At 35.3% G+C, this 26,252-nt stretch overlaps 1 protein-coding gene and 1 non-coding gene across 3 annotated transcripts in view; both read right to left on the bottom strand.

Moving 5' to 3' along the window:
• Positions 1-12,848: 12,848 nt before the first annotated feature.
• On the bottom strand, positions 12,849-12,921 carry Trnav-cac (transfer RNA valine (anticodon CAC)). Its single transcript has one exon. It is a non-coding gene; the product is annotated as a tRNA-Val (tRNA).
• Positions 12,922-19,172: 6,251 nt separating this feature from the next.
• The window catches only part of LOC136037745 (peptidyl-prolyl cis-trans isomerase NIMA-interacting 1-like), a 30,572-nt gene continuing 23,492 nt past the window's right edge, over positions 19,173-26,252 (bottom strand). For both annotated transcript variants that reach the window (XM_065720528.1, XM_065720529.1), the window contains exon 4: positions 19,173-19,512. In XM_065720528.1, coding sequence (XP_065576600.1) covers positions 19,292-19,512 — 221 coding nt within the window. In that variant the 3' untranslated portion in view covers positions 19,173-19,291. The remainder of the gene's footprint in view (positions 19,513-26,252) is intronic.

Here is a 26,252-nt window from a genome sequence, read left to right as displayed (position 1 = left end):
AAAAAGTATCCGTCAAACAATGTTGAAGAGCGACATAAAGGTTAAAACAAAGAGAAATTATCATAGATTCCAATGCTAAGTCCAGATTTTGCCTTATTAAAAATAAGTAGAGTGCAGCAAATACAGTTTGCTAGACATCGTGAGCATTTTATTTACTTATAGTGTTGACGGAGCAACTTTTTTCTTCTTTTCAACTTTTTTCCTAAACATAATATTCAAATGGTAAGGATCTAACTTCTGTGATTTAAATGGAAAGTGTGAACATCAGACCAAATTGATGAATTTGAGGTTGCATCTTGGAGAGCAATTCGTGCTCGGGGACAAAGAAGACTCTTCTGTTTTCAAGGGCACCCCATCCCGTACATTATAAGCTTTTTTACTTTGTGTTAGTCCCGAAAGCTGTGCTTAATTAAAATTTTGTGGTAGACGCGATTGTGTTTGGCGATGTCAAATCGATGGAACGCCAAAAAAATTTCAGTGGCGCCCTGTCGATTGATCGACGTTTGTTCTATTTTATAATTTTTACTGTTGTTTTTTAAAAGTTTTGAAAACTAAACTAGTATCCGTAAAAAAACAAACAAACACGCATCCGTGATAATTCTTCCGGTAAAAATCGGAAATTCCGCATTTTTGAAGATAGGAGACTGGAGTCTCTGAAAAAAGGATCTCTGATACGCTGAATCCGATGGTGTTATTTCAATTAAGATTCTTCTACTTTTAGGGCGTGTTTTCTCCAGGGGCGTAATTTGCTACGGGAAGGGGACAACTGCCTTCTCCAAACCCAAGTTTTTTCCCCCTAGACCTCAGTTTGCCAAATTTCAGTTTTCTCTGTCTTTTTCACTTGATTTCGGAAAATTTGCTCAAACTTTGCCCCCCCCCAAAAAAAATTGACGAAATTACACCACTAGTTTTCCCCCTTTTCGGAAATTTTCTCAGGCTTTTAGCCCTTGATAGGTAAGATTAAAATTAATGAACTTTAATATTCGGAATCAGCATAATAAGCCAAATCTTTTGACATATCAATATAAAATTCAATATAAAAGTTCCATTTTTTGTAGAGTTTCGGTTACTATTGAGCCACTTCACTCCTTACTTACAGTTTGTTGCCACGAACTTTTTGACATATAATTCAGCATCTGAAACTTGAACTTCAGAATGGGTAAGCCTATAAATAAATGTAGTTGCCCTATCTTCAAATTATACCATTGTTTTTATTTAAATGTCCATAGAAAATGCTAGATTATAGCTCAAGTTCTTTTTTGAGTCGTATACCCTACACAAATACGAGCAGAGACCTATCCCAATGTACTATTGGGGTCACTAAAACCTCATATTAATTCAGTTGGTACCGATGGAACCCTATCCCAATGGGCAATTGGAGTCGCTAGCCCCTTGTATCCAGCTATATTTCTACGACCGCCATAACATTTTCTAGAAACTTTACATGCTAATTTCATTTTCTCGTTGAAATCCCTCAATGACCAAGCGCAGCCCTACACATGGCGTTATCTCAACTTCCGGTGATAAGAATATTTCCAGGAAAAACATCGTGAATGTCGAAGCATTTTATATAAGAGAATTGGAATTGAGCCAAGTTATTATCAATTGATAAACCGAGTTTGATCCAGCAGGATGTCTAAGAGGAATTATGACATAGGCTCTAATATACAAGAGGCTTGAGATCTGCATATGTATTTTAGTTGTATGCTTAGTGGACGGGGACTGTTTCTCATACAATTTCGGTTTATCAAGTGACATTTACAGTCCTCATTAGTTACCGATTTGTATATATATCATATCATCTATAAATTTGAAATTACCCCTCCCTACTAGTCGTTCTTTACCAATTAAATTCAATCCGTGGAATATTATGAACCTAAACCTTCAGTGACTGGTAAAGAGCAATATCAAATCTAAAAGAGACAATTTACTGAATTTTATGTGATTGTATATCATATATAATAATTAGTCTAAAAAACACCCCTCCCTACTAGTTATTCTTAAACTTTTGAATTCAGTCCATGGATTATTTTTGAGCCCAAGCCTTGTCATGATTGTTAGTAGAATACGTATTATTAGCACGAAAGGGTCCATCTCCCCTTAAAATATGTTTCTGGTTTTGAACGAGAAATGGATAGACACAGTATCGCAATGAACATGACAGGGCTACATATCCCTCGGAGAAGGGGAGGGAGACGAGGGAGGTCAAATTTTTAGGGGTAATTTTTATACTTAGATTTGTTTCACTATAAATTTTCAACTTCTTATCATGTGTTAGTCACATTAAATATCCTATAAAAAAATCAATTCTAATATTTTTAAAATACAAAATGAAGATGACATAAATATATCAGTCGTGATTTTTCTATTAGAAAAAAATGCTTGTAGTCACATTTTTTCTTTTTTTCGGACTTATATTCTTTTGGGGGGCTTTTAATTATCATGAAACCTAGAATTTCTTGGCATTTCTATTGGACTTGGGTTTTTTTAAAGGGACTTTAAATTTTCTTGGGGACTTGAAATTTTTTGGAACTTAGAATTATTTTGGGACCTATAATTCTTGGGACTTGGAATTGTTTGGACTTTTATTTTAATTATTTTGGGACTGAATTTCTTATGAAGTTTTTTGAACTTGAACTTCAGAAAGTTTAACATAAATACACATTAAAATATTTTTCTATTTTATGCCAATGATTCATCAAAAAGACAGAAATAAAGAGTCTGGCATTATCAATGAATTCAAATTTGAAGATTTTTTGCCCCTGAGGATATGAAGTCACCTGATCATAGAGAAGAGACCATGCTTGAAGCTTTCTTGGTCATGGTTGACGGTGTTCAAAATCCTTAAGAATGTTATTTTTCCCCCATGATAACCATAAACCTATCATATACAACAACTACCAGCTTGTCTATTGTAAGAGAAACTGAATTTATATTTCCTCTCCTCCTTTTGTATGGGTGGGTATGGGTTTATGTGAGTGTTATTAAAAACGATAATGGATGTATAATTGATTATATGAAACTAGAGGCTATTAAAATATTTATTTTTTTCAGCTTAATAAAACTCCAAAGTCATTCCAAAAAGAAAATTATTTTCCAGGTTGTACTTGAAACGTCATATTAAACACACACACACACACAAACACACACACGCACATGCAAACATACATACAGACAAACATACACCCACACACTCACACATACACAAACATTCACACGCATAAAGACACAAACACACACACAGAATCAAAATTTCCTTTTTCAGTCTAGTAAAAAACCACTTCAAAAAAAAACCTTCTCATTCATTTTTTGGTGGACCTATCAGCACTATCACCGCCATCAAGCCAATAGGCCAGTAACCTCTTTAACAATATGAAGTTACCAATATTAACACAACCATTGCAATTACAAGATAATCTCCACGTCGAGTCAGATCAGGCCCCAAATTGGTCTGATATACTATTATTAGATTATTTCCGTGAGGTGAGTGGTGTCACACTCCCAAATATTTCAACAGGAGGCTCGGCTTATTCAAGTAACGTTGAATTCCAGAGTGTATCAGAGGCTGCTCATACTTGAGCTGATCGCCTCAGTACTGATACACTAGAGGGTGTGTCGAGGGTGTAGGGGGTATATTAAAACTTGAAACTTTCCTGAGCTTTATTTATCCGACTCTTCCTTGTACAATGCATACGTTTATAGGGCTGAGTTTGGGGATCCATTTATTCTATTAGTGGCAGGTAGCATCATGAAGGGTCCGGTAGGCATAGCGCACTACTATGTGGGCCAGATTTGAGCCTTTCTTGAAAGACTGATTCAGGAGAGGAATGGGTGGATGGCATTGGGGCATCCATCGTACAAATTTCCTATTTTAATGAAAAGGCGGATGAGGTGTATTCGCAGTGTGTGCAGACTTAAATGCTATCACTACATCCGGACTTACATAGTTTTGAGGGTGTATTTACGGATTGTGTGGATATTATTGTGACAAAATTGGATAATTATAGTGAGAAGCGTTGCGGGTCGTGGGGTTTATTTATTGAGAGTTTAGATGTTAATGTGGGTAAACTTGAAAAGAATATCATTTTAAAAGGTGGGAGGAGTAAGAGCGATTTAAAAAAAAATACTGAAGATTTAAAGGAGTGTCAATGCGTACAATATTTTTCTTTCAACACAAGGCTTTCATGCTTTAAATATGTATTCCTCGTGGCGGCTCACAAACCCCTGGAAATTGATGCTAGTAAGGCATATTTAGACGATTTGGGAGCTAATGAGGGTCCAAAATTCCCCAAAGTAAATGTTAAATGTTTAAATGGTCCATAGCCGGTAATACTTAAAGGGATAATTATGTTTGAGCGGGCTAATGAAAATTTAAGGATTGTTGTTACTGTTTTACAATATGTATACAGTATACAGTATACATGTATACAGAGTTTGAGGAGGGTGAGCCCAAAGATAAAAAGAGGGTAATATATCCAGTAAGGGTTCCGTCCATGGAATAGATGAAACACTGGGTATGGATTTTTCATTTGTTTATCCTGATATTGATTGCTATGTTACTACTCTCAGATCACGACAATTGGGCTATGGAATTGAATATTACAAAGGTCGTTAGTCAATTCGGGCTATGGTGTTGACAGTTGATTGCTAAGCTGTTTTACTCTGCACTACCCAGCCTAAAATATATGTTGCGCCAGTTGCAGTAGATCTTGCATCCTCTAAATCACAAGATTGGGGGTTGGCAAAGATTTTAAAGAAAGTACCTCATAAAATTTTAAGTCCAGCGCACGGTCCCTTGGCGAGTGATTGAAATCACGACAAATTGGAAAAGATTTGAAAAGGTCGAGAAAGGCCTCATCACTCACCAGTCTCCACTCAGGTCAGAAATGGAAGACATCACTCCATCCAAAGTAGAAGAAAGAGAAACAAAATACTTTTTGTATCGAAAAAGGATTTCTTTTCATAGACTAAAATGACATATCTACCACACAAGGAGTCTAATCCCACAGCAACCTCATTTCTAAATCTTTTTAATGCTGAAAGTCTCGTAGATGTCAGGGTAAAACATGGTTACTACTAAGAATTCTACCCACAACAACCACTCTCTGAAAAAATACATTTTCAATTTTCTTCCAATGAAGAACACTTCACAGATTTATCATCTACATCTATTGATTTAAAAGTTCCTGTGAGGGAAATGTCTGACAATCAAACTCCCACCGCTACCGATGCATTGTCGTATGAAAACTGTATCCTATACAATTTGTTTAGAAAAATATGTGTCTACATAAATGGAACATTGGTGAGCGCTAGCAACAATCTATCAAATTATGCAGGCTACATACAATTTATGTTGATGACTCCAAAATCTTATAAGAAATTGAGAGGTCTGGCGATGAGGTATGATTATAGATCGAATGTTGATACTGATACTGAAATCACTTAGGCTGCAAGCAAGAAGTTTAGTTTGCAAATTAAATTATTAAATAACTAATATAGTTCAATGGATGCCCCCCCCCCCAAATGTTAAAATTGACATTAAGCTACAACTGCCGCCACTCAATTTAATTCTGAGAAAAACACTTGATTGAGCACCCGATGCAAACGTCAATCTCACTTCTGCAATACTCCACGTACGAAAACAACTGGTTTTAAGTTCTGTTGCTTTGACAATTGAAAAATTAAGAGCCACTGGAAATAATATCAAACTGATCGTTCCTCACACAATCAGTAATCAACAACATATTGTCATCAGTTCAAGTGCCTACACTGGCTCTTCTATCAATGCTGAAATTCCTTCAAGACTTGCTTTGGCATTTGTAAAAAGTGCCAGTGCTATATGGGCAAGTTCTACATGTGAATTTAAAATATTTGGACTCTTCTCTCTTGTGTATAAAATAAATTGAATTCCTCTCTATTATTTATCATTTGACAAATCCTATAGGACCCTAAATGAATTGAATATAAAATCCTTACATCGATATTCATAACTATTTGAAAATGGTATAACAAATTCAATGTCCGCAAAAAGCCATGGCGTCATTGTATTGGACTTGTCTGGTACTCAAGATGTGAGATTTGTCCGAACGGGCACTCTAAATTTAGAGTGTACCTTTGCCAAACCATTGACAGAGATTGGTGCATTAATCTCAGTAAATCAATTTGAAACATATTGGGAAATGAACCCTCCCCCACGGTAGTGTTCTATTAGACTTGACACCATGAACACAAATCAGATAACTGATGTATTTAACTTGGATCCATACATGTCCAAATACAAATCCTATTGCATACCCTCGGATTTCCTTGAACATATTCACAGAGCTAACAATACCATTATCATTGTTAATAGTAGTCCATCGACTGGGCAGACGGGGCATTGGCTGCGCATCTTTGAAACAGCGAAGAATATAGAATTTTTGTGTCCTCTTGGTCTACTATATGTATTCTACACGCCAAAAACGTCCTTGAAAGAAGTGGGAATCATTATTCAGAATGGGAAACGTGTACAAGATTTATCAGCCAAAAGCTGTAGTTTTATTGCAGTATTATGTTTCATTTTTCGATGAACTGTTTTTCCTCCTCTACACCCCGCTCTTTACGCTAAAGTTTTTTACTGTTTTAAAAAGTAGAATTAAGAAAAAGAGTCAAACTTTAGCGTAAAGAGTGGCGCGTAAATTCATATACGGAGGAATTTCTGTTCGTCTCAAGTTTTAATGTCGCTCCTTACTTTCAGTTAAAAAACTTTTTTTTTATTTTATGTCTTTGTGAAGTCAATGATAATATTATGATTAATATTGTAAAACTCACATGCTTCGCTTTGCTTATTTGAAGTAATGTTACGCACGATGTTCTCACGTGAAGAATAACTTTCTATTACCAAATAAATATCAGTAAGTTTATACTTATAACTACCACTGTCGTCACAACGATGATGTAGAGACAATTAAAACTTGGTTCAAATTCTTCTTCTCAAAACAACTTCAATCCACGACGATACCAATCCCTTAGAAATAAACTGAAATCAAGTTTTGTTTGTTTTTTTTTTCATCATACCAGAGTAAGTATTTTCCCATTGATCACACTTATCATAGTGCTATTTAGAACATAGGTATCCTTTGGGGTGAGAGTCACAAGCTTCTTCAAGACAGGAATTACAATCCTTAGTTTGTAGAACATATCCTCTAAGTTATTTACACGGATTGCACAATCTACACGTTTCATTATAGTCATCAACACTATTGGAGTTCTTACATGACGACCAGCTGCCCAATGTATAAGAACATAGTGGACATTTGTAAAACAATTTTCATTGTGTTGACTCTCACACCATCAAATAGCAACTGACATACGAACAATAGGAACTTTTTCTTAATTCTAGAGAGAGAGAGGAGTAATCGAGTGAGGTTGAAATCAATTATATCTGTTTGACGGGGTTATTTTTTGATTGTCGATTGTTCTCACGAAGATACAGACACTGAAAAAATCAACATGGAAACTTGGATGTTTTAGGTAGTATTCAAAAGCAGATCCACAGTATCATTTTTGTTTCGGTTAGTATGTCAATAAATCGAGTAAATGCATTTGGCCCACAACGCAAAAGCATCAAACAATAATCGAAAGTTAGAATATAATTTTTCCGTGACAGTTTCAGGCTTTCTTTAAGAGGATATTTTCTTTAGTACTTTTAACTTCTGAAAATGATCATTTAGATTCAAACAATTGACCTATGTCACAAGATTCTACATCATTTTTTGTTTCTAAAATCCATCCATTTTTTTGTTCTTGACACTCCCACTGCCGATTATACACTAAACTAACACAGTCAGGATTTTACTTTGTGTACACTCTCAACGCCTATTGGTTCCCAATAGGGAACCAATAGAGAACCAGAGAGAGAGAGGAGTAAGAGAGGAAGGATGGGAACCAGAGAGAGAGAGGAGTAAATGAGCAACTAAAATATCTACCAAAAAAAAATAGTTATAAACAATTTTTATTGAAAGAAATATAATAATAGAGCAATATATGTTTTCTTTCTTTTCTCATGAGGTAAGTCAATCCAATGTCCTCAGTGTGCTTCATGTTTGCATGCAATCCTTGTTGTAGTCTGGATATATACATTATATTCACTTTTGCTATGAAACATAATTGTTTTTCAACTTAAATCTACTCACATATATAACATATCTACCAAACACCTCATTCCACTCAAATGTCAGTCGGTAATCCTTTCCAATTTCAACTGCTACATCAGGAGCTCTTTTCTTCATATTGTTGCAATAGGGCGAAACCACTCATTTTTAAAATATTGGAATATTTCTTGAACTTGAATCAACGTAAACTAATCAAATGTCTATGTGGAACTGCAAAACTAAGTAACTCACCATAAAACTTTTATACCAATGATCATGTAATGCTCGCCAGATGGGTACCGTGCGCCGGGCAGCTTGTATCCAAAGATCCATTTCACCGAAAAATAACAGAAGGGTTTCGCCAAGAAAATAGGCATATAATGTTTCCACAAAATATTATAGCTGTCGCAGAAATATCACTGAATAAAAGGGGCTAGCAACTCCTCTAGAAAATTGGCAGAGGATATCATGGGACTAGTTGAATGGATACCAGGGGCTAGAGACTCCAACAGTACATCGGGATACGGCTCCATCAGCACCAATCGAATATCCACAAGGTGTTGGTGACTCCAATAGTACATCGGGATAGGATTGTGCTCGTATTTGTGTAAGGGATGCTAGTTTTGTGTCTAGAAGCGATTGGTGACTGGAACTGTGTCTGTAATTAGAAGTCAATAATCTTATTTACATAACTGATCTCTTGAATATGCTTTAAATAAAAAAAAGTGTGTATGAATTTATTTTTCAGCAGAAAAACCAATTGATCTGTCTCAAAAAAAACGCTAAGTCTTTAGTGAAATCTCCCAAAGTCAACGATATTACTTTTTTCGCAACTTTTATTTACTGGTGCTTGGGACTACGGCTCTGGCTGGGGCAACTATAATCTTTTCAAGACAATCAATGATTTATAATTGTTGACTCTCGAAAACTCAGCTTCTAGTTTGCAGTACAATGATTATAACGACACTGAATTTGATCCCGATTTTACGGGAGATTTTTTATTTTAAGATGTATTCCAAGTTTTAGACCAATGAACTCATTCGGAAACTAGATAATATCGTGAAGAGAGAATATTTTAAAGAAAATTCATTTTAATTTGATACGTGACACATCTTTGTAAGAAGTCACAGTAGGCAAATTAGGAGTCCTTCGAGAAGTTATATCAAATCATTTCTAAAATAAGCATAATTTGGACCTTATTTTTGTAGACTTGTACTTGTTAAAATAAAAATTTTTTCAATAAAATTTTTCAACCAAAACCAACATGAAACATAGAATGTATACAATAAGAAACGCATTAAGAAATGATAGCCAGATCACCCACCTTAAAGATGCCTCAAAAAGTAATAAAAACTATATGAAAACCGACTAATTTTCTTAAGCACGAGAAGCTTTGCAGAAGACAACAATAGTGGCATGAGGCCAACGAATCTGGCCGCTGCATCCCCCTTCGAGTCCCGGCACCAGCACTTTATTTAATAGCACATAGAATGGGGATTTCCCTCAATGCTGCCATCTATATCATTAAACTCGTAGATGGCGTTATAGTTAATTACAGGTATAAATGAAGATATTTCTCTTTTCAAGCGACATATTATTAGTTTCCAAGCAGTTTTCAATGAATTCCTGAAATTTTTGTCTGGTGTAGGAATCATACATAAGACCCGAGAATTCCACTGGTAAAAGAACGGCGCGTTAATCAACTGAGTCAACAAGTTATTGGTGTTATTATGATCTTAGAATATTTTAGGCAATCAGTGCATTGTTTCTAGGCACTAGCCGACTGATGTTAAGTGTCACTATATCGCAACAAGTTCATTGTGTTATCGATTTCTCGACTGGAGTTAGATATTTGGTAAATGCTATCAGTCAGTTGATTTCGGGCGGCTTTGTTGGCAACATTCTGAGAATATGTACACCACAGTGGTATGAGATCCTTGCTAGACAGACATATTTTTTGGATGGTTAATAACACTTATTTCGGTCCCAAAAATTGTAATGATTACAGCTGGCCAGTTATTCTTTTTTGTTATATAATGGTCCCGACCACACTGGTTTTCAATTAACGGGCTTGTGCATAAGTTTGCCTCTTCATTTACCCCTCTAGGGTCCCACATCCTCTCCAAGGCCCCATTGCCCTCCTAACCTCCCCACTTCAATTTTAAACTTGGAAAAAAGAATTTTCGGGAAGGGGGACTTAGAAAAAACTTCGGACTTAAAATCTTTTGATCTTAATTTTTAACTTACAAATTTTTAAACTTTTTCATGTCTCAAAATGACACATATTCTTTGGTGAACATGGTTTTTGGAATTTTTTCCGTATGACCGTCCCCGTGGTACTCTGAGCTTGGTCATTAACTGTAGTTGGTTTATGTATGTTTTCGATAAATAATAATTATGCAATGGAAGGATAAATAAATACACACGTCTTATTTTAAAAAGTAAAGATGAAATGTTTCAAGAAAGTGTGTCTACATGATAGTGTTGTCGTAGCATTGAATACAGACAACTACAAATATTTGAACTTAAAAACAAGCACTAACGGTGACATCATTGAAAATATATGCGAGTATTGTCATGGCAGTGAGGGATAAAATTTCTTTGGAGCACCGAAGAGAATTCAAACGTCATAGAGGATGATATAACAGAGTAAAACTTCCTGAGATGATAGTGCTTAAAGATGATGCAAACCTAAAACTAATACATTGATGACGAGGGCCAACTTCTTGCTGGTGCTAATGGTAACACGTTCCTGTGGAATCTTATCATCATCTTTCTTCTATTACCATTCAGCAAAACGTAAAAAGTAGAAGAAAAGCGTACTCTTCTGCCAATGTCATAAACCATATCTTATCTAAGTGTCGGAATTGTTTCCTATGTAAAAATAATGTGCTAATATACAGTGAAATTGAGGGCAAAATAAAAGGAATAACAGATAAAAGGACAGATAACAAGGGACATAATAAGAGGGACAGATAACATCGGCAAGAAAATAAAATATAATTCAATGAAAAGCAAAGCATCACTGAACGTTAATAGTTGTCATTGGTATTTACCAACATATACCATCATTGAACAGAATAACAGCAATGATGAAAAAGTGAAGATGAAATACTTCAAGAAAATATATGCACATGACAGAGGCATCGTAGCATTGAATAGTGACAAATAAAAATATTTGAACTACGAAACAAGCACTAATGGCAATATCATTGGAAATATATGTGAGCATTTTCATAACAGTAGGAGATTAAATCTCTTTGGAGTTCAGAAAAAATTCAACATTACTGACAGTAGATATGCTAGAACAAAATTTTCTGAGATGATAGTGGTGAAAGATATTACATGTCTAAAAGTAATAGTTGACAGTGAGGGTCAATCTTTTGCTCCCTATTGATAAACCTATTGTCATCTCTTAGGTATTAGCATTCAACAGAAGGTAAAAGAAGACAGGCGTACTGCTGTCCCAATGTCATAAATCATATCTTGTCTCAGTGCTGGATCTGTTTCCTGTGTAAAAATAATGTGGTGATAGACAGTGAAATCTCTGGCACAAACAATTCAAAGAAAAGCAAATCATCGATGAACGATAATAGTATCAATGCTAGTTTACCATCAGATACCATCATTGAACACAATAATAGCAATGATGAACTTTGTGTTGAGTTTGTAGGTTAAACTGTGTTAAAAGTTGTATATGACCTCGAAATGAAATAAGTGTCATGTCAAGACAAAACATGATATATTATTTTTGGAAATGGACTCAAAACATTCAAATTTAGTATGATGATATTTTACATGCCATTATTTCAAAAAAAAATATTTTATTGCATTACTTTGTTATGTTTTCCATCATTTCATGGGTGCGCTAGCAACTCCAAAGTTTAGAATGTCTATTTAAAAATCAGAAATGCATAGAACTAATGAAAGAGGATTTGAATCAGTAAAAGTACCAAAAATTGGGAAAATGAAAGAGGGATTTAATCGATTTTTATCTATAAAAGTACCAAGAACAGTGAAAATGAAACGGGGTTTGAGTTGGTTTTATATGTAAAAGTGCCAATAAATTTAAAAATGAAAGGAGATTTTACTTTTTTTGATCTGTATAAGTACCAAGAACAGTGAAAATTAATCGGGGTTTGAGTTGGTTTCATCGGTAAAAGTTAAATGGTCAATATACTGAACATCAATATTTGCTTGATTAGAAATTACGTAACGCAGGAGAATAGTCATTTACATAAAGCTTGTCATCTCCTCGAAGCAGATGATATATTCTTTTTTGCGGCTTTTTACGGTCTTAACCATGAGTCAAGCAGTCAATGATATCATATAATTCTCTTCGTTCCTTTGCAGGACGAGGGAAGCCAAACTTACAATATCTTCATCTTTTCCTCTTGTATTTTCTTGCAGTAATTATTACAGCGATATACCTGATGGTCTTTGACTAGTTTATGAAAGGTTGGACTTGTCAATCTATTTGGCATTTCACAAGTTTATAATGCTATCGATATACTGAATCACTTCAGACACCGCTGATTTCCCAACAATAGGAGCATCTCCAATCCACATCACGCAGCGTACAAGAGCAGTCCCTCGTGTCTGACATTCGATACGCTAGAAATGATCAAGGTCAAGTCTAGAAATAGAAAGAACCAAAGGTCAAGTCTGCTGCGCTACCCCATACTAGAGAGTCTTAGCCACCATGGTAACTAAAAATGTTCTCGCCCGGGTTCGAACCGGGGACCTTGTGCGTGTGAAGCACACGTGATAACCACTACACTACGAGAACTTATTTTATTTACTAAAGTTTTTGCTCTTTGTCTTCGGCTTTAATAATGTAATAATAATTACAAATAAAGGATTTGTCATTGAACAAATTAGCTCAGTAAACATAGTTGTCCATTTCTTGTTAAAGTGTATGGAAATTAGACAAGTCAACTCTACTGAGATCATTTTTGGCACATTTACAGCTGGCGTCATGGCGTCATGGCATCACATTCACATGGCACAGCTGGTTTGATTTTATGGGCAGTTCATAAGTAGTCAATAAATTCAAGAGAGTGCCACCCAGCACTTGAAACTGTCAGGAATAAAGTCTGTGGACCCAATTAAAGTCAGGAGTAAAAAATCCTCTGGGAAGGTATTCCCAAGCTTTGGTAAAATCTAGTTTAGATACTTTTTGCTGTCTTGGAAAGGGGTTTGGTTAGGGAAAGGAATCTTACAGTAATGAATTCAGGGCCAAAACCATACTCTTGGAAGGTATTCCCAAGCTTTGGTAAAATTCTAGTTTAGCTACTTTTGCTGTCTTGGAAAGGGATTTGGTTAGGGAAAGGAATCTTACAGTAATGAATTCAGGGCCAAAACCATACTCTTGGAAGGTATAGCCATGCTTCCATGTTAAAACTCTTCTAATTTCTAAGTCTTAGAAATTTGCCTACTTCACAGTTCTATACCTATTGAAACTTTGACGAAACAACATGTAACCTTAATTTTCAGTTATTAGTTTCTTTATCTCTGGTTTTAGTTCTGAAAATGCAGTTCCTTTTGTTTTAGTAGAATTTTAAGCCAAATTAATGAGTTCCTTTTTGTCAAAATTTAGGAAATGTATTTGTGGATCCTTGAAACCTCATAAATTGGGATTGAGGAAAGTTGTGAAGCTGAAAACATTTTTGTTGGGCTTAATTTAAGCAGAAGATCTATTCTGAAGGGTTTCACTTTTATAACACCGAGATTCTTAGTGGTCATCCAAGGTCAGGGCCTCTAGCAGGAGGACTGGAGGAATAAAGTCAGTGGACCCCAGTCATCGATTTTACTTTATAGGAAAGAGATTGAAAATAATGCTGGGATCCCCCGATTTTTGACTGAAGAGAAAACAAAGTCGGTTCCATCTCAGGAATGAAACTTGTCAATAAATAGACGGTCATTTTGATTTGGCTTAACAGTGCGCATCATATGACTGACGTTGTGACACATGTAAGAAAGTTCTTGTCATTAGAAGCTGTGAAAAAGAAACTGTTTGTCAAGACGAAACTTGGTATCTCTGCTAGGAAGCCTTGATTTAGTATAATCTGCATTCCTAATCCGAAAAGGTCTGGCCTTATCACGCATACTATTTTTGCCCCTCGAGAAACGATTTGGAAACACTTTTAGATCAAGTTCCTTCTGAAATAAGTCTTCGCGTTCGCCTTTCAATTTCTTGATTTGAAATTGGTCTGTACCAAAATCTTTTCATTTGCTTAAAACCGTCAAGAGTATCTTATGAAACGGCTGAGTTGGGTGGTTGGACAGACAAATGCGTTTCAAGTATTTTATTTAAATCTTCTAGGCTGTATGCGTGCAGCCTAGCCTAGAAGCTAGGCTGCACAATACATACTGTTGTTGTTATAGAGACTGTTGTTCTCTCTTAACCACAGCAGTGCCTCATGGACTTTTCTCAAATCTATTAGTGCAGTCTGAACATTTTTGTTTTAAGTAGGCTGACCATTGACAATGGTTACAAAACTATCAATGTTAAGAAGTTTTTCAGGATGAATATCTGCATTTACTTGCACATCAATAGGTAGATATTACTATTATACCCTTAAGAGCGTCAACAAGTGCTGTTCTAGGTCTCTTCAATGCAATTACTTGCTTGCCCTAATCAGATGTTAGTAATACAAGGAATAACAGATCGAATCATCGCCATTTCATACTTGATGAGACATTATATACATTCCGGGGTACAGTCGACATGAAGGTTATTTAACAGACTTCTGACTTTTCAACATTTTACCAGCACGATGACCTGAGCAACGCCAAGTCTAACCAGGCATCAGGGAGGTCTGGAACGAAATCTGATTAGCGGTATCTGTCCTCTTCCAACTGTAAGCCTACTTCTTACATAGCAGGTAGCACTAATTTGCCCGGCGGCTCGTTTCAATACGAATGCCGTAGATCGCGATTTCCACTCATTATTCAAGGCCCTTTCTGATTAAACACGAAAAAAAAAGAAATCTCTTCTATAAGGAGGTCCACCTAACCCAAAGGCCCCTTAATTTTTCTCTACCAGTCCGCCTCTGCTTGCGTCCGAGGCAAAATCGTTTTTAGCACCTTCTCCCCAATCTTCCATAAATTTTCAGACTGAATTTTACCAAATTTTTATTTATTAAAAGATTTTATCATTTAAAATCTGTCTTTTCTTACTTTATATGGGCAAGGAAACTGAAAAAATGAAACTTTTGGATTTGATTTCCTAATGCTTACTGCCAACTACCCCCTCTACTCTATTTTGATAAAAATGAAATGGCAAAAATTGCAAGTTGATCATAAATGTACTTTTTTGAAATTTTACACCTCTAAAATTCCTGCGCCCGTGGCAAGTTACCCCTCTATTTTCACCTAAAACCGCATCTGCATAATGGCTATGAATGCGCTGAACGACAGCCTGTATTTTGTAGTCAGAGTTCAAACTGCCAACATCAAAGTTCGAAGCTACTGTACCAGTAGCCTGTACGAAGCTACTGAGACACTCCGTGATTGTTGACCTTTACATGACCAAACGCCAAAACAATATTGTGCAGACTTTGAGTTACATCTAACTCATTTGAATGTGGTAATTGTGACTCTTGGTTCCACGCAGGGGCCGAGAAGCGTGCCAGGATAGATATTACCAATTGGAGTTACTCCTGGATGTGCCTTGATTGCTCCACTAAATCCAAGGTGAACCTTACTTCTTCTCCAGGTCCTTTTATACCCCGTTTTGGCTTTCCTTGAACGCCTCGTACCCCAGTTGAAAGAAAAAGAATTCTTAGCATCCAAAGTGACCTAAGCAGTCCTACTCCTATGGCATGAGCTCTTGCAAAATTCTAGGAATCAATAGATTGATTTAAAGGAAAATAAGAGGCTTAATGCCAGTCGAGATTTAAAATAATAGCTCTGAGACACGAGGTCCTTCTAAACATCAAAATTCATTAAGATCCGATTGTCCATTCGTTAAGTTAAAAATACCTCATTTTTTTAATTTTTTCTCTCCATTCAGCCCCCCAGATGGTCGAATCGGGGAAAATGACTTTATCAAGTCAAGTTGTGCAGGTCCCTGACACGCCTACCAGTTTTCATCGTCCTAGCAGATCCAGAAGCACCGAACTCGTCAAAGCACTGGACCCCCCTAACTCCCCCAAAGAGAGTGGATCCAGTCCGGCTACGTCAATCACGTATCTACGACATTTGTTTATTCTACCCACCAAGTTTCATCCCGATCTTTTCACTCTTAAGCGTTTTCCAAGATTTCCGGTTTCCCCCTCCAAATCCCCCCAATGTCACCAGATCTGGTCAGGATTTAATATAAGAGCTCTGAGACATGAGTTCCTTCTAAATATGAAATTTCATTAAGATGCGGTCACCCGTCCGTAAATTAAAAATACATCATTTTTTCTAATTTTTCCGAACTAACCGTCCACCCCCCCCCCCACCCGCCAGATGGTCAAACCGGCGAAACGACTATTTCTAATTTAATCTGGTCTGGTCTCTGATATGCCTGCAAAATTTCATCGTCCTAGCTTATCTGGAAGTGCCCAAACTAGCAAAACCGGGACCGACAGACCGACGGAAATTGCGATCGCTATATGTCACTTGGTAAATACCAAGTGCCATAAAAACCAAACGTGCCTCACGAGGCTGGCCTAGTTCAGTCGGTCCTACAATTTCCCTTGCCCCACTCCAGCACCAAGATCTTGAAGTTCTTCCCAAACACCCAACGCACGTATCGTGCCAGGCCACTGAATGCAGCATAGCGACATCTGTTCAAACAGACGGCGTTGCGGCAGCCTCTTCCTTACAACCAGATTTTACAAAATATTGACTTTAAAAGAAAAGTTAACGGAGTTTTTAATTCTTATTACAATTTTTGGTCAAATTATAAAAGTGATTCAAGAAATCAACCTACAAATAATTCCATCACGAACGAGGTAAATAACACTTTAGGCTAAGTGCATTGTCCTTAAGCTCAATGAATATTAATGAAGGAAGCAGAGGATGAAGTTCATCAAATTTAGCCACTACAAGTGACATAAATCTAAGTTCAGAAATTGTATCTGACCTCAATCTCACCTCTATTCAACTTAATTATAATCCTAACCTTGAGAACACAGATGCCCCAATTCGTTTTGACTGCACAGAAGTGAATCTGCCTAATGATAATGACTTCCCTGCTAATATTCGCAAATGCGGTAATATAATTCTGGCAGGTTTTTGCAAATTAGGAGATGAATGTGATTTTAGACGTAGTCGTGCTTCAAGCAAGCTGCCGGAAAAAATTATTCAGTTATAAAAAAAAATTATAAGTTTTTTAAGCAAGAGAATTGCACTGTTATTACGTAGTATAAACATCATCTTTTTTCGTTTTCGTTTCTGGCACTTTTTCGTTATGGGTTTTTGGCATCATCGTCGTTTTCATTTATGGCGCTCTTGAAAGATCTTTTGTCAAATCAGCCAGAGAGAGTCGTCATGGAGGTGCGCATTATTCGCCATGTGCACCGACGAATGAGGTCATATTTTGTCAAATTTAGTAATTTGGGTACTTGTTAATCACTCAGAACACACTCAAGAATTCGGCTCTGCAAGATCTGACAAAACTGGTTTAGCTATCTGTATTCGAATACAATTAGCTTAGGCTCAATGAAAAAACTACGTTGTAGGTATATTGTAATTAAATATTTAATATATAGAGTTTATATTTTGGTTAGGTTTAGGTATTTAATATAATGCATTCTGGGTAGCCTGCTTTCCACGATTTTCTACTTTAGTTCCCATAATTTTGTTACTTAAGTATTATATTTTTTCATATTTTTGTATATTTCATTAGGATTGACCTAACTTCACTTCTTGGGTGTTTTCTATATAATTAACAAGTACCATAGCCTTAGACATCATTAATAGTGTTAATTAGCAAGTGGTAACATTTTTACTTAGCCCTTTTACTATGTGTTTTTATTAACGCAAAATTTGGTAGACTTGTTTTTTTTTTCATAAGCAATTTTTTTTTTCATAAGCAAAATGTTGAAAATAAAAATTTAGAATGAAGACGGAGATGGAGAGTCAAGCTCTGATTAAGTATGAAAGGCTTTCCATAAAAATCTGTTTTTAAATGTTTATTAATTCCTTATCCAGAAGTTCCAAATTGCTTTTATTATATTGACTTAGCTTTACCATAACATAAGCTTCAGTTAAGTGAACATCTCTGCACAAATCTAGCATATTTGGCGCAGCCCACGTTATGGTTCAAATCTTCTCTGTAAAATTGCGTAGCGTAAAGTAAAGCCTTAAGTCATATCAGTGTCAAATATTCTACGGTGTGAACAGTGTGAAAGAACCACAACTCCATAGAACAGCCAAATAAAGTGTTTCGGCGTTTTTTTTTTTTATTTCTAATCAGTTTCTTAAAATAATGGTGTAAAAATCGCTTTTATTGTATTTTGAAACTTAATTTGTGTAATGCTCTATTTACAAGGTTCTTGGGCTGACTCAACCAAGTTGATTAATAACCCGTTACCTTGCAATCCGCAAATTTTATAGAGCAAAACAAAAGATGAATAATGTATATACTAGAATGGTATTTCGAGTGGAAACCGACCCTCCCCCTTCCCCCTGGGTTTCGGCCCGGTTAACAGTTCCAGTTTCTTTCCTAAGCCGAAGGGTAACGATAATACCGTTTTTATACATTGAAGAACAGGCGACTGAGAATAAACAAATAAAATTAGGGTTGAACATTAAACGCGAAAGTTAGGCTGCTTTGAAAAAACTACGTTTTCTCGTAAAAAAAGACACATTTGACGTTAGATTTCAACCGTCTTCCAACAAGCTCAAGAATCATAGGATATCAATCGTTAGCTCGTTTGACTGAACAGATTGATTGCAATATTGCCAACGAAGAAAATCTAATTAGTATTTTTACTATTTTTTTTCCTCGCTCAGCAAAATTCTACCATCCGATACCTTGTACGACCCACACTTTGCGCATCGCTGCAATAACCAATAGTCAGTCAGACAGAATTAAAACAAACGTTTCGATTCCAATAAAATTTTACTTACTGAGACAAGGAAATTAATAAAACGTTAAGTAGCAGTAAATACAAAAAGTAATACAAATGTAAAATAATTTAAGCAGTTAGGGCAAATATAAATTAGGCAGTGCGAAGAATAATATGAACGCCCGAATCCGTCCATACTGGGTCAGACATTTCTCCAACTTTCAATGAAAAACCAGCATCTTCAAATGGTTTCTGCATCGCTCCTCTAGTAAAGGGTCCGAGATCCCCGCCTCGTTTTGCAGAACTACAGTCCGAGTATTTAGCAGCCAATTCAGCAAAAGAATTTTGACCTTTTACAATGCGGTCTCTAAAACCTAGAACATAAGAAATAATACAACAAAATAGCAACAACATATAACGTTATTCAGGGAATTTAAGTCTAGTTCTAGAAGTGCCAGACCAGTAGATAATTCAAGACTAATTTCCTACAAATTGTAATATCTTTTATCGGGAGGGGGAGGGGGATAAGGGTTTTCCCCTACATTTTTACGAAAAAATTATGAGTCGGAGAAATATATAGGGAGGAGTCAAATATATAACTATTTACTATTTATAATATTCGGAAAAAATAGTTAATTCGGAAAAAATAGAAAAAAACTGAAGTATTTTTAACTTACGAACGGTTTATCAGATATGAATGAAATTTGATGTTTGGAAGGATATCGTGTCTCAGAGCTGTTATCTTAAATCCCGACCGGATCTGGTGATATTGGGGGGGGGGAGTTGGGAAGGGGAAACCTGAAATCTTGGAAAACACTTAGAGTGGAGCGATCGGGATGAAACGTGGTGGGAAAAATAAGCACAAGTCCTAGATACATAATTAACATAACCGGAACGGATCCGCTCTCTTTGGGGTGGCTGGGGGGGGGGATAATTCTGAAAAACTAAAAAATTGAGGTATTTGTAACTTACGAACGGGTGATCGGATCTCAATGAAATTTGATATTTAGAAGGATATCGTGTCTTAGAGCTCTTATTTTAAATTCCGACCAGATGGTGACATTAGGGGGGGGAAGTTGGGAGGGGGAAACCTAAAACTTGGAAAACACTTAGAGTGGATGGATCGGGATGAAACTTGGTGGGAAAAATAAGCACAAGTCCTAGATACATGATTGACATAACCAGAACGGATCCGCTCTCTTTGGGGTAGTGGGGGGGGGGGGGTTGATTATGAAAAATTAGACAAAATGAGATATTTTTAACTTACGAACGGGTGATCGGATCTCAATGAAATTTGATACTTGGAAGGATATCGTGTCTCAGAGCTCTTATTTTAAATCCCGACCGGATCTGGTGACATTTGGGAAGGGGAGTTGGGAGGGGGAAACCTAAAACTTGGAAAACACTGCGTAAGTGTTTGAGTGGAATATGGAATATTATTGGACACCAAGTATCATGGTGTCCCTCGTTCCTCGAGGGACACTCATGGTACTTGCAGAGAATCCGACTGACTTTTTGTCTACCAAGACAGAAAAAACTGCTGTTTTATTTTTGGGGATCCCAGCCGCCTTTCTTTTTTTTTCTTTCCTCGGTTTTACATTTAAGCATTTTATCTTGAATGAAATTTAACAGGAAAAAATAGAATTTCAGTTCATCTACTGGTCTGACAGGGTTAAAAAAAAGCCAGAATTGATCAAGTTTTGGCTTTTGAGCATACCTTCAGCCTTAAAACATGCACAGCTTTTACAACCATAGCCCACTTTCGGACACCTTCGTACGGCATGCCGTACCTATCCCGGGTATTGTGGCCGAATGTGAGAATTCGCCACCCCATGGGATAAAAAATTCAAACAACAAACTTGTGAAGATGGTACGCCTCGAAAGATGCCAACAGACAGACAAATAATAAGAGAATATAGAGCGAGTTTATGGCTTTTTTAATATTCGTAATTAGGCGGATGCCTTCAGAATTTTTTTTTTAACAAAGTTTCAGATTTAATCACCATAAAAAGCGATCCGATCTGATATTTTTGGCAAAAGTATTAATCAAGGTCAGGCATTCTAAAAACATGCACTGACATGTGTCAGAGCTTTTATAATCCACCACAAGTCCCCAAAGATTTCTATATTGAGAGTAGTTGCCGAGCGCTGTGCCGATCGTGGGACGGTTCCCCTATACCAATTTTGATATTTAATATTGCCCCACTTTAAAATTTTGAATGGAATTCTTAGAACAAGAAACTGTTATCTAACCGTAATGTGTTTTGTGTCAAATCACTTTATGGCGATTGCTTTCTGAAAATTGGAAGTAGGATAGTGGGTTCATTATATTATTAAATAACAATAGAAAAAAGTTTTTCAACTAAAAGTAAGAGCAACATTGAAAACTTAAATCGAACAGATATTATTACGTATATGAGAGATGTCGCCTCCTCCTCAATACTTCACTCTTTAAGCTAAAGTTTGACTTTTTCTTCCACTTATTTAAGAATGACTTCTGATACACAAGGACCATTTAATCAGAATAACAAGCTTTTTAAAAATTCAAAAAACAATTTAGCGTAAAGAGCGAGGCATTAGGGAGGGGGAAACCCCCCTCATATACATAATAGTTTCTGTTCGTTTTAAGTTTTAATGTTGCTCCTTACTTTTACTTGAATAAACTCACTTTTTATTTTAATTTCTGATAGTTTTTTAATTAATGCTGGGATATACAGTTTCCTCTCCATTAAAATTCCCTTCCCCAACGGAAACTCCTCCATGGAAAGATCCTTCCACGTAAGCACCCCACTCCCACCCCAAGAAAAAATATCTTTATGCTTCTCATAAGTTGCAGCCCTTCACCCTGGGGCTCCGGAGGGCCAAGTCATCCTCAAAGACACAGCTATTAGATATTTCAACCATGCTGAAGAATATTGCTATATTAAAAATTTTATCGGGCGATTTTGGATAAAAAGGGGGTGGGAGGGGGCTAAATACCCTCAAACATATTTGGTCACTTAAAAAGAGCACTAGAACTTTTGATTTCAGAATAAATGAGCCCTCTCTGGATCTTCTAGGATCACTGGTTTGATACGATCACCCCTGGGAAAAAACAAACAAAAACAAATTAACACTTATCCGTGATCTTGCTTCTGGCAACAAAAAAAAAAAAATCAAAATTACGCATTTTTGTATATAAGATCTTGAAAACCCTACAGTAGGGCTCTCTGATATGCTAGATCTCATGGTGTGATTTTCATTGAGATCACTTTATTTCTTAGGGGTGTTTCCCCCCTCTTTAAAAATTAGGTTAAAATTTTCTCAGGCTCGTAACTTTTGATAGGTAACATTAAAGGTAACATTTGATAGGTAACATTTTAATACATTTTGAGAAAGCATCAAAATTCGAATCTTTTGATGTGTCTATTATCAGCAAGACTCTCTTTCTTACAGTTTCGGTTACTATTTAGCCGCATCGCTGCTTATTTACAGTTCGTTACCACGAACTGTTCGATAGTATAGCCGTAAAAGTAGAAAAAGAAAATACTAAAGGCTGATTCTTAGCGAAATATAGAATGACGAGTTTCTTAAGACGTATATTCAAAGGACCTCGGGAAGCATTTATACCCCCCCCCCTCCATCCTCCATCACAGAATCAGTTACCCCCCTTGCCCAGACAAGATGCTGCCTATGCCCATGAAGCTTTAATTAAGAATTATCTATGGTCAAGGTAAACTCCCATATCACTTTCTTCTTAAGCACTTCCAGCTCACTACCCTCAGAGAGAAGAGCCCTCCTGTGTACCCGGTTTGGCAATAAAGCCATGACAAACCCCTGTTTCCAAGATTTAACCCCCCCCCCGTCCTTTCAACCTTTAAGATCCCGACCTCAAAGACCCAACTTCCAGAAAGTCCCCACCCTTCAACCTCTCCCACCAATCCACGAGAGATATTGGAAGAGTTTCATTCCTGCATTTGTAAACATTATTAATTAGTGAATTTTTTGTATTGACTCAGTTTTTTAGTTGATGGTCGTTTTTTTTAAATCTGACAAGTGTCTGTCTGACAATATGTGTCTTTGTCAGTGTTTTCCCCCCTTTTTTCATTTGACAAGTTTTATCTGACTGTAATACCTGACGTGAAGCGCTAATTCGGCGCCACGCGCTGTGAAAGTCATTTTTAAAATAAAAGTCTCTCTCTCTCTCTCTCTCTAAATTTCATCTATCTTTTCGTTACCCAATATCACCTCTTCACCATCACTTTTTCTTAATCTTAGCAAATTAGTCTTCTCGACATTAATTTTTAAGCTGTTCTTGCATCCTGAGTTTATAAAACCTCCAAAAGTTCATTCACTTTGCTAGCATTTTCAACTAATATTCTTAAATCATCAGAATAATCTAAATATAGGAGAATTTAAATTCCCCAATTTCATTCCGTGTTCTCCCATTGCCTTTGTTATGCTCCTTAAGACAGTCCATCGAATCATTCATATAAACACGATCAGAACGCAATCCTGCGTTCTAACCTCCTGAATTAATACGCAACCTCCTCAATTAATACGCAACCTCCTCAATTAATACACAACCTCAGGAACCTCCTGAATTAATACGCAACCTCCTCAATTAATACACAACCTCCTCAATTAATACACAACCTCAGGAACCTCCTGAATTAATACGAAACCAGCAACTAACTTCATTTCCATGCAGTTAGTTGGATTAACCGCAGCATTTTTATTCTCTTAAGGAGCAGATATTTCTCTTTTTTAGGGTTTGTTTTTGGTCAAATCGGAGGAAGAAAATTCACTGTTAAGTAAATAATTTATAAATTATTAATTAAACAGATTTTAATAATTAAAAAACAAATTAATAAATTAAAAAGAACAATTGTGCTTTAGCTTATGCCTACTATTTAATGTTTCTCTTTTTTGGGGTCTTCTTTTTAACAACATGAAAGAAGAAACTCCAATTTTAAGTAAGAAATATACAAATTATATGAAGAAAAAATTCCTGTTTTTCAGGTTTTCTTTTGAGCCAAAATGGAGGATAAAACTCTGATTTTAAGTATGTAATTTACAGATTATTTAAAGAAAAAAACAATAGTACTTTAGCTCATGACTAATAATTAACATTCCTCTTTTTCAGGATCCTATTTGAGCCTACCTGGAGGAACAAACTTCAAGTAAGTAAATTATAAATTATTTCAAAAATAAAAAACGATTGCGCTTTAGCTTCGGAAAAATATTTGATATTTCTCTTTTTCAAGTTCCTATTTGAGTCTACATGGAGGAATAAACTTCAAATTTAAGAAAGTAAATTATAAATTATTTAAAAAAAAGAACTAGTGTTTTTGCTTATGACTAACGTTTTAAATTTGTCTTTTTCAGGTTCTCTTTTGAGTCAATATGGAGGAAGAAACTTCAATGTCAAGAAAGTAATTTACATATCATTAAAAGAAAAACAATAGCGCTTTAGCTTATAAGTAATATTTGATATTTGTCTTGTCAGGGTCTTCATTTTAACGACATGGAGGAAGAAACTCAAATTTCAAATAAGTAATTGATAAATTACTTTAAAAAAAAAATGTGATTTAGCTTACGGCAAAGATTTGATCTTTTTCTTTTTTTATGTTTTTTTTTTAAGTCAAAATGGAGGGACAAACTTCAATTTCAAGTAAATAATTTATAGATTATTTAAAGAAAAAAACAATAGTACTTAACTTATGACTAATATTTGATATTTCTTTTTTCCAGGTTATTATTAGAGTCTAAGAGAAGCAAGAAATTTCAATTTCAAGTAAGAAAATTGTAAATTATTCGAAGAAAAAAACTAGTGCTTTTGTATGTATCTAACTGTTTAATATTTCTCTTTTTCATGGTCTTCTTTTCAACAACATGGAGGAAGAAACTCAAATTTCAAATAAGTAATTGATAAATTACTTTTTTAAAAAATGTGATTTAGCTTACGGCAAAGATTTGATCTTGCTCTTTTTTATGTTTTTTTTTTAAGTCAAAATGGAGGGACAAACTTCAATTTCAAGTAAATAATTTATAGATTATTTAAAGAAAAAAACAATAGTACTTAACTTATGACTAATATTTGATATTTCTTTTTCCAGGTTATTATTAGAGTCTATGAGAAGCAAGAAATTTCAATTTCAAGTAAGAAAATTGTAAATTATTCGAAGAAAAAAACTAATGCTTTTGTATGTATCTAACTGTTTAATATTTCTCTTTTTCATGGTCTTCTTTTCAACAACATGGAGGAAGAAACTCAAATTTCAAATAAGTAATTGATAAATTACTTTAAAAAAAAATATGTGATTTAGCTTACGGCAAAGATTTGATCTTGCTCTTTTTTATGTTTTTTTTTTAAGTCAAAATGGAGGGACAAACTTCAATTTCAAGTAAATAATTTATAGATTATTTAAAGAAAAAAACAATAGTACTTAACTTATGACTAATATTTGATATTTCTTTTTTCCAGGTTATTATTAGAGTCTATGAGAAGCAAGAAATTTCAATTTCAAGTAAGAAAATTGTAAATTATTCGAAGAAAAAAACTAGTGCTTTTGTATGTATCTAACTGTTTAATATTTCTCTTTTTCATGGTCTTCTTTTCAACAACATGGAGGAAGAAACTCAAATTTCAAATAAGTAATTGATAAATTACTTTAAAAAAAAATATGTGATTTAGCTTACGGCAAAGATTTGATCTTGCTCTTTTTTATGTTTTTTTTTAAGTCAAAATGGAGGGACAAACTTCAATTTCAAGTAAATAATTTATAGATTATTTAAAGAAAAAAACAATAGTACTTAACTTATGACTAATATTTGATATTTCTTTTTTCCAGGTTATTATTAGAGTCTATGAGAAGCAAGAAATTTCAATTTCAAGTAAGAAAATTGTAAATTATTCGAAGCAAAAACTAGTGCTTTTGTTTGTATCTAACTGTTTAATATTTCTCTTTTTCATGGTCTTCTTTTCAACAAAATGGAGGAAGAAACTCAAATTTCAAATAAGTAATTGATAAGTTACTATAAAAAAAATTATAAATTACTATAAAATTTACATAAAATTGTAAATTATTCGAAGAAAAAACTAGTGCTTTTGTTTGTATCTAACTGTTTAATA

This window comes from Artemia franciscana, chromosome 17 (assembly GCF_032884065.1).
Source record: "Artemia franciscana chromosome 17, ASM3288406v1, whole genome shotgun sequence".
Classification (NCBI taxonomy): Eukaryota; Metazoa; Arthropoda; class Branchiopoda; order Anostraca; family Artemiidae; genus Artemia; species Artemia franciscana.
The sequence above is the reverse complement of the archived record's forward strand: the minus strand, read 5'-3'. Positions and strand labels throughout refer to the sequence as shown.